The 9,791-nt window shown below is 45.2% G+C and overlaps 1 protein-coding gene across 1 annotated transcript; it reads right to left on the bottom strand.

Moving 5' to 3' along the window:
* Nucleotides 1-3,361: 3,361 nt before the first annotated feature.
* Nucleotides 3,362-9,341, bottom strand: LOC141075890 (uncharacterized). Its single transcript, XM_073563080.1, has 4 exons — nt 9,225-9,341; nt 6,307-6,465; nt 5,957-6,017; nt 3,362-5,882 (listed from the first exon to the last, which is right to left on the bottom strand). The coding sequence occupies exons 1-4, from the start codon at nt 9,339-9,341 to the stop codon at nt 3,454-3,456; spliced, it is 2,766 nt and encodes a 921-aa protein (XP_073419181.1). The 3' UTR covers nt 3,362-3,453.
* Between the last annotated feature and the right edge of the window lie 450 nt (nt 9,342-9,791).

Here is a 9,791-nt window from a genome sequence, read left to right as displayed (position 1 = left end):
AGTTGAGGTACCACGTGTTGAGATACTGCCTGGGGAACTACCTGAGATACCACTTGTTGATGCACTACCTGGGGAATTACTTGAGGTACCACTTGTTGAGGCACTACCTGGGAAACTACCTGAGGTACAACTTGTGAAGAAACAGCCTGGGGAGCTACCTGAGATACCACTTGTTGAGGTACTGCCTGGGGAACTACCTGAGGTGCAATTTGATGAGGGACAGCCTGAGGAGTTACTTGAGGTACCACTTGTGGAGGCACTGTTTGGATAACTACATGAGGTGTAACCTGTTGAGGTACAGTCTGGGGAGTTACCTGAGGTGCCAATTGTGGAGGAACAGCCTGAGGAACTACCTGATGAACCAATTGTTGAGGAACAGCCTGAGGAGTTACTTGAGGTACCACTTGTGGAGGCACTGTTTGGATAACTACATGAGGTGTAGCTTGTTGAGGTACAGTCTGGGGAGTTACCTGAGGTGCCAATTGTGGAGGAACAGCCAGAGGAACTACCTGATGAACCAATTGTTGAGGGACAACCTGGGGAGTTACTTGAGGTATCACTTGTGGAGGCACTGTTTGGATAACTACATGAGGTGTAGCTTGCTGAGGTACAGTCTGGGGAGTTACCTGAGGTGCTAATTGTGGAGGAACAGCCTGAGGAACTACCTGATGAACCAATTGTTGAGGGACAGCCTGGGGAGTTACTTGAGGTACCACTTGTGGATGCACTGTTTGGATAACTACATGAGGTGTAGCTTGTTGAGGTACAGTCTGGGGAGTTACCTGAGGTGCCAATTGTGGAGGAACAGCCTGAGGAACTACCTGATGAACCAATTGTTGAGGGACAGCCTGGGGAGCTACTTGAGGTACCACTTGTGGAGGCACTGTTTGGATAACTACATGAGGTGTAGCTTGTTGAGGTACAGTCTGGGGAGTTACCTGAGGTGCCAATTGTGGAGGAACAGCCTGAGGAACTACCTGATGAACCAATTGTTGAGGGACAGCCTGGGGAGCTACTTGAGGTACCACTTGTGGAGGCACTGTTTGGATAACTACATGAGGTGTAGCTTGTTGAGGTACAGTCTGGGAAGTTACCTGAGGTGCCAATTGTGGAGGAACAGCCTGAGGAACTACCTGATGAACCAATTGTTGAGGGACAGCCTGGGGAGTTACTTGAGGTACCACTTGTGGAGGCACTGTTTGGATAACTACATGAGGTGTAGCTTGTTGAGGTACAATCTGGGGAGTTACCTGAGGTGCCAATTGTGGAGGAACAGCCTGAGGAACTACCTGATGAACCAATTGTTGAGGGACAACATGGGGAGTTAATTGAGGTACCACTTGTGGAGGCACTGTTTGGATAACTACATGAGGTGTAGCTTGTTGAGGTACAGTCTGGGGAGTTACCTGAGGTGCCAATTGTGGAGGAACAGCCTGAGGAACTACCTGATGAACCAATTGTTGAGGGACAGCCTGGGGAGTTACTTGAGTTACCACTTGTGGAGGCACTGTTTGGATAACTACATGAGGTGGAACTTGTTGAGGTACAGACTGGGGAGTTACCTGAGGTGCCAATTGTGGAGGAACAGCCTGAGGAACTACCTGATGAACCAATTGTTGAGGGACAGCCTGGGGAGTTACTTGAGGTACCACTTGTGGAGGCACTGTTTGGATAACTACATGAGGTGTAGCTTGTTGAGGTACAGTCTGGGGAGTTACCTGAGGTGCCAATTGTGGAGGAACAGCCTGAGGAACTACCTGATGAACCAATTGTTGAGGGACAGCCTGGGGAGTTACTTGAGGTACCACTTGTGGAGGCACTGTTTGGATAACTACATGAGGTGTAGCTTGTTGAGGTACAATCTGGGGAGTTACCTGAGGTGCCAATTGTGGAGGAACAGCCTGAGGAACTACCTGATGAACCAATTGTTGAGGGACAACATGGGGAGTTAATTGAGGTACCACTTGTGGAGGCACTGTTTGGATAACTACATGAGGTGTAGCTTGTTGAGGTACAGTCTGGGGAGTTACCTGAGGTGCCAATTGTGGAGGAACAGCCTGAGGAACTACCTGATGAACCAATTGTTGAGGGACAGCCTGGGGAGTTATTTGAGTTACCACTTGTGGAGGCACTGTTTGGATAACTACATGAGGTGGAACTTGTTGAGGTACAGACTGGGGAGTTACCTGAGGTGCCAATTGTGGAGCAACAGCCTGAGGAACTACCTGATGAACCAATTGTTGAGGGACAGCCTGGGGAGTTACTTGAGGTACCACTTGTGGAGGCACTGTTTGGATAACTACATGAGGTGTAGCTTGTTGAGGTACAGTCTGGGGAGTTACCTGAGGTGCCAATTGTGGAGGAACAGCCTGAGGAACTACCTGATGAACCAATTGTTGAGGGACAGCCTGGGGAGTTACTTGAGGTACCACTTGTTGAGGCAATGTTTGGATAACTACATGAGGTGTAGCTTGTTGAGGTACAGACTGGGGAGTTACCTGAGGTGCCAATTGTGGAGGAACAGCCTGAGGAACTACCTGATGAACCAATTGTTGAGGAACAGCCTGGGGAGTTACTTGAGGTACCACTTGTGGAGGCACTGTTTGGATAACTACATGAGGTGTAGCTTGTTGAGGTACAGTCTGGGGAGTTACCTGAGGTGCCAATTGTGGAGGAACAGCCTGAGGAACTACCTGATGAACCAATTGTTGAGGGACAGCCTGGGGAGTTACTTGAGGTACCACTTGTGGAGGCACTGTTTGGATAACTACATGAGGTGTAGCTTGTTGAGGTACAGACTGGGGAGTTACCTGAGGTGCCAATTGTGGAGGAACAGCCTGAGGAACTACCTGATGAACCAATTGTTGAGGGACAGCCTGGGGAGTTACTTGAGGTACCACTTGTGGAGGCACTGTTTGCATAACTACATGAGGTGTAGCTTGTTGAGGTACAGTCTGGGGAGTTACCTGAGGTGCCATTTGTGGAGGAACAGCCTGAGGAACTACCTGATGAACCACTTGCTGAGGTACAGCCTGGGGAGTTACATGAGAAATCACTTGAGGAGGAACAGCATAGGGACCCATCTGAGGTTCCACTTGTTGAGTTACAATCTGAGGAGCTTCCAGGGGTACCACTTGTGGTACTGCTGGTTGAAGGACAACAACCTGAGGTGTTAACTGAGGCACCTCCTGTTGCACAACCAGCTGTTGAGTTGCTGTTTGAGTAGGCACTACTTGCTGCCCCTGAACTGGTAGCTTAGCTGGAGCTTGAAGATGAACAGGGAGTTGAGTTTGTACAACCTGAGCTGGATGTTTAACTCCTATTTGGGCTAAATCTATTTGACCCTGTGGTGCTGGTACTGTCACTTGAGATGTTTGGGCTTGTGTTATGACTGGAATCTGAGATGTTGGTTGATGTGGAGCTGGCGATTGTAAGGCTTGCCATGAGTATGTTTTAGTTGGTAGAATTGGTACTTGCTTGACTGGAGCTGGTTGTTGAGCTTGTAGTTGCTGGACTTGAGCTGGTTGTTGGGCTGGTAGTTGCTGGACTGGAGCTGATTGTACAAATGGTACTTGCTGGGCTGGAACTGGTAGGTGGACTGAAAGTTGCTCCACTGGAGCTAGTTGTTGGACTGGTACTTGCTGGACTGTAGCTGGTTGTTGGACTGGAGCTTGCTGGGTTGGAACTGGTTGTTGGGCTGGTATTTGCAGGACTGGAACTGGCTGTACAAATGGTGCTTGCTGCACTGGAGCCGGTTGTACAAATGGTATTTGCTGGACTGGAGCTAGCTGTTGGAATGGCACTAGCTGGACTGTAGTGGGTTGTTGGACAGGTGATTGCTGGACTGGAGCTGGTTGTTGGGCTGGTACTTGCTGGACTGGAGCTGGTTGTACAACTGGTACTTGCTGGGCTGGAGCTGGTTGTTGGACTGCTACTTGCTGAACTGTTGCTGGTTGTTGAACTGTTACTTGCTGGCCTAGAGGTGGTTGAAGAGCTGGTACGTGGACTGGTACTTGCACAGGGACTAATTGTGGTCCCTGAACTGGCACTTGGGTTGTGGCTTGAACAGTAACTAATTGCTGTCCCTGAATGGGCACTTGGGTTGGTGCTTGAATAGTAACTAATTGCTGTCCCTGAACTGGCACTTGGGTTGGTGCTTGAACAGTAACTAATTGCTGTCCTTGAATGGGCACTTGGGTTGGTGCTTGAATAGTAACTAATTGCTGTCCCTGAACTGGCACTTGGGTTGGTGCTTGAACAGTAACTAATTGCTGTCCCTGAACTGGCACTTGGGTTGGTGCTTGCGCAGTAACTAATTGCTGTCCCTGAACGGGCACTTGGGTTGGTGCTTGAATAGTAACTAATTGGTGTCCCTGAACTGGCACTTGGGTTGGTGCTTGAATAGTAACTAATTGCTGTCCCTGAACAGGCACTTGGGTTGGTGCTTGAATAGTAACTAATTGCTGTCCCTGAACTGGCACTTGGGTTGGTGCTTGAACAGTAACTAATTGCTGTCCTTGAACGGGCACTTGGGTTGGTGCTTGAACAGTAACTAATTGCTGTCCCTGAACTGGCACTTGGGTTGTTGCTTGAACAGTAACTAATTGCTGTCCCTGAATGGGCACTTGGGTTGGTGCTTGAACAGTAACTAATTGCTGTCCCTGGACTGGCACTTGGGTTGGTGCTTGAACAGTAACTAATTGCTGTCCTTGAACGGGCACTTGGGTTGGTGCTTGAACAGTAACTAATTGCTGTCCCTGAACTGGCACTTGGGTTGGTGCATGAATAGTAACTAATTGCTGTCCCTGAACTGGCACTTGGGTTGGTGCTTGAACAGTAACTAATTGCTGTCCTTGAACGGGCACTTGGGTTGGTGCTTGAACAGTAACTAATTGCTGTCCCTGAACTGGCACTTGGGTTGATGCTTGTGCAGTAACTAATTGCTGTCCCTGAACGGGCACTTGGGTTGGTGCTTGCGCAGTAACTAATTGCTGTCCCTGAACTGGCACTTGGGTTGTTGCTTGAACAGTATCTAATTGCTGTCCCTGAACGGGCACTTGGGTTGGTGCTTGAATAGTAACTAATTGCTGTCCCTGAACTGGCACTTGGGTTGGTGCTTGAACAGTAACTAATTGCTGTCCTTGAACGGGCACTTGGGTTGGTGCTTGAACAGTAACTAATTGCTGTCCCTGAACTGGCACTTGGGTTGGTGCTTGCGCAGTAACTAATTGCTGTCCTTGAACGGGCACTTGGGTTGGTGCTTGAACAGTAACTAATTGCTGTCCCTGAACTGGCACTTGGGTTGGTGCTTGCGCAGTAACTAATTGCTGTCCCTGAACGGGCATTTGGGTTGGTGCTTGAGTAGTAACTAATTGGTGTCCCTGAACTGGCACTTGGGTTGGTGCTTGAACAGTAACTAATTGCTGCCCTTGAACGGGCACTTGGGTTGGTGCTTGAGCAGTAACTAATTGCTGTCCCTGAACTGGCACTTGTGTTGGTGCTTGCGCAGTAACTAATTGCTGTCCCTGAACTGGTGGTTGGGTTGGTTCTGGCACAGGAACCAACTGTTGTCCCTGAACTTGCACTTGGAATGGTGCTTGGACAGTGACTAATTGACGTCCCTGGACTGGCAATTGGGCTGGTGATTCCACCACAACAACTTGCCCAGGAAATGGCACTTCTGTCTGCTGAGTTGACACTTGAGCTGGAATTTGTAGTTGAAGTCCAAGTTGTTGTTCCTGAATAGCTGCTGCTGCAAGCTGTTGAATGGCGGGGATATAAATATTTGTCTGCTGACTTGCTGCCGGCACTTGAGCTGGGACTTGGCTGCTGGATTGCTGCTGGTTTGCTTGCTGTATAAGGCACTGTTGGGAGCTTCGTTCATTCAGCACATGCTTGTAATAAGCCTTGGCAACGACACACACCAAAGTGATATATTCTTTGAAGCTTATTTTACCATCACGATTCCTATCCACGGCTTTCATGACTAAGTTGATGGTTTCTTGATCTCCGGTATTCTGCAATGAAACCATTGACTGAATAATGCATTAAAACTGACAACAACTCCTTGTACAAATTTGTAAGTGAAAATGAATGTAAATTGAGACCCTTAACATGAAGCATATCACATATCAATTGTCATAGTCCATAAATTATTAGTTATTAGTTATATGGATAATCCTTTTCCAATGCTAAGTTCCGGTTATCATTACTAATATTTACCCAACTGCAGCTACGAGACTATCATCCCCACCCCAGTACATGTAACTCTTCTAACTTTTCAGAATGACCACATCTCTGACTTACTTTGATGGCATCAGACAGCTCCTCCTGTATGAGCTGCTCCATTTCTGATGGTCTTAAACTTTGGCTGGGACATGGGTACTGGGAATATTTTTCGAAGATCTCCAAAATACGGTGGATTGCTTGCATGAGGTCAGACATTTTAGCTGATGTTGTATAAATCTGTATTTTAAAGAGAGAAAATATATGATAAAGTGTATAGACATTTTTCACCCAATAATTATTGATCTGAAATATGGAATAGTCAAAAAACCAAGGTAGACCAAGGATCAAGCACAAGTTCAACAATTTAAAAAGCTATGTGGAAAATATAGACATGAACCAAGGAAGGAAGAGGAAGACCAAGGGGCAAGAACATATGGATGCATGGAAGAAGCTATGTGGAAACATAGACATGAGTCAAGGAAGGAAGAGACAGACAAAAGAACAAGAACAGATGGAGGCATGGAAGAAGCTACATGGAAACTATAGCCAAGGAGGGATGAGGAAGACCAAGGAATAAGAACAGATGGAGGCATGGAAGAAGCTACATGGAAAATATAGCCAAGGAGGGATGAGGAAGACCAAGGAATAAGAACAGATGGAGGCATGGAAGAAGCTACATGGAAAATATAGCCAAGGAGGGATGAGGAAGACCAAGGAATAAGAACAGATGGAGGCATGGAAAAAGCTACATGGAAAATATAGCCAAGGAGGGATGAGGAAGACCAAGGAATAAGAACAGATGGAGGTATGGAAAAAGCTACATGGAAAATATAGCCAAGGAGGGATGAGGAAGACCAAGGAATAAGAACAGATGGAGGCATGGAAGAAGCTACATGGAAAATATAGCCAAGGAGGGATGAGGAAGACCAAGGAATAAGAACAGATGGAGGCATGGAAGAAGCTACATGGAAAATATAGCCAAGGAGGGATGAGGAAGACCAAGGAATAAGAACAGATGGAGGTATGGAAGAAGCTACATGGAAATATAGACATGAGCCAAGGAAGGTTGAGGAAGACTAAGGAGCAAGACCAGATGAAGGCATGGAAAAAGCTACACATAAAAAATAGAAATGAGCCAAGAAAGAAAGAAGAGCAATGAGCAAAAATAGATGGAGGCATGGTAGAATCTACATGGAAAATACAGACATGAACCAAGGAAGGAAGAGAAAGAACAAGGAGCAAGAACAGATAGCGGCATGGTATAAGCTACATAGGAAATATCAATATGGAATAAGGATGTAAGAGGATGACCAAGGAGCAAGAACAAGAATATACAGAATCATAGATGAAGCAACACAGAAAATGTAGAGGCAAATTTAACAAGGAAAGCTAGAGTAAAAACATGGAAGAAGCTAAACGGTAAATATAAACATTAACCAAGGATAGAGGAGGAAAAATATAAAGGAAGAGCAGTTGTAATCATGGAAGAAGCTATGCGGAAAATGATGACAAGAAAAGAAGAAAGAGGATGATCACAGAAAAAGTAGAAAGATAAAGATATAGTGAACATGTGGAAGAAAGCAAAGACTTTATATCAGCAGACAATGTTGGAAAGAGCAAGAAGACCAAAATGAATAAAAGAAGGAGATTTGTATCCTGAGAGGAGGAGCAGAAGAAGTCATAGACTGCAGCATAGGAGATGCAGACCAAATCTTTATAATTTCTACGCATAAAACAACCATAATCGTTACTGGTCAGACACATGCTCCATTTTATTTTTAAGCCCAAATCCTAATACTAACCCACCAATAAATCTACAATCTTTCTCCACACCTTTAGTCCTACACACATGAAAAGCTTTTCGGAAGTAACTACAGTAGCTAGTAGACCTAGAGAAAGGATCAGCCTGGAGGAAGCCGTCCTTGTGGTGGAGAGCAGTAGAGAAATCCACTTACCTGTATGTGTGTGTCGTAGATCAGCAGAGCAGTGAACCATACAGTGCAGAATATAGCCACCTGTCCCTATTTATACAGCTCCTGTTAGCCTACTTCATTTATGGTGACACATTTAGGTGATGATGTAACTATTACTGTGCAAGCACTGATTATATCCTCAGGTGGATGCATAAATGACACCAGTAATCTTCTCCATACAACAGGTCCCAATAAAATCATTTTAAGCTGTGCTCTATCCTTGCCGTGCATTTCATTCATTGCAGTCACCCTCCCTTCTACCATAATGCTGAGTAGGGGGATTACACAGGAGCTGTGCTGTGTTCCTGTAAAGATACAGTTGATTTAATTTATTAACCTGAATTCCATGTCCTGACCTCTCTTTTTCTGGCCACCGTCCTCTCTATACTCACCTCTTCTATGACCACCACTTTTTCAGACCACTTCTCTTACCTCACCTTTCTTTGACCACCCCTTCTCTGACCATTCCATTGTCTAACTATCCCTACTCACAACATTCTCTGACCACCCCTTCACTTATCACTATTTCTTTGACTCGCTTGCCTTTTGGTATTTTTGTTGAACATCTGACTACTGCGTTATGTCCTCATGTATTGTAGATGTTATTCACTATGGCTTTGGTATGGCTCAATAATAACATGTGGTTGTCTGATCGCCTGGTGTTGGATTTTAAGGCTTCTCAGTGACTAGTTACATGTTCATGATTTCACCGATTGTCTCCATCTTGGTGTCCACTGTTATTTTTTTGTTATCTCTTCGCAGTTATCTTCTGTTTGGAGCTGGGTCTTTCCATGAGGTGTCCAGACAAACCCTTAATTTCCTTCTAGTTGATGCCTGGGATCAATTTGTTCAAGGACTTTCTTATTTGTTGCCATTGTTATCTGCAGGGTTCAACAACTGCCACATTCTTGAGTGTCAGACTTTTCTTGTCCTCCAAAAAAGCTTCAAAAACTCCCTATTAGACAATTTCATAATTCAGCAACACTGCACAATTGCAAGTCAGAAGACAACCGGACCTCTTACTTGGAGCTTCACACACAACGTTGATCCAAGAAACTCCATTAGCAAAGGTGGAAGCAGATCTTCTTGGACCAGAGAATTGTGATGATAGGGCAACTTCTTGTTTTTGTTCATGCACATTAGTAAGGTTTAGCATATTTTTATTATTATTTTACACAAATAAAAACTTTTTTGTTAAAGATGGTCACTTTAGGCAATTTTTCAGTTTTTCCAATAAAACTGGTCTACTATCTAACTCCAAGAATAAAACATTCTTTTTATCAGATTTCTAGTGAACACTACTAGGGCTGCACACCCTCGTATCTGGGGCAGAGCACTACTGGATTCCTTCAGTATTACACAGGTATAATGATAATATCTGGCAGTACTATAAATGTCATCCCGCTATGCAAAATTAGATATTAACAAAAGGAAAAATGTAGAAGGAGAACATAGATACTGTCTGCCAACCATTCATTACATGATGAGCAGGTATAACCATATTGGCATTGAGTCAAGCAGACATAGTTATAAATGGAGGATGGGGAGGGTTCCAGCACTGGGGTGTTACAAACAGAGTTGTGCAGTAAT

This window comes from Dendrobates tinctorius, unplaced genomic scaffold (assembly GCF_039654945.1).
Source record: "Dendrobates tinctorius isolate UK_male_01 unplaced genomic scaffold, ASM3965494v1 ptg000377l, whole genome shotgun sequence".
In the NCBI taxonomy this organism is placed as follows: Eukaryota; Metazoa; Chordata; class Amphibia; order Anura; family Dendrobatidae; genus Dendrobates; species Dendrobates tinctorius.
Note: the sequence above shows the minus strand (reverse complement) of the source record. Positions and strands in the feature narration are given on the sequence as shown.

Coding starts and splice junctions, on each gene's coding strand:
- LOC141075890 (XM_073563080.1), bottom strand. CDS start 9,341: ATGTGCATGAACAAAAACAAGAAGTTGCCCTATCATCACAATTCTCTG. Junction 6,018..6,306: donor AGCTGTCTGATGCCATCAAA/GTAAGTCAGAGA, acceptor GTTTCATTGCAG/AATACCGGAGATCAAGAAAC. Junction 5,883..5,956: donor CGTGGATAGGAATCGTGATG/GTAAAATAAGCT, acceptor CATGTGCTGAAT/GAACGAAGCTCCCAACAGTG.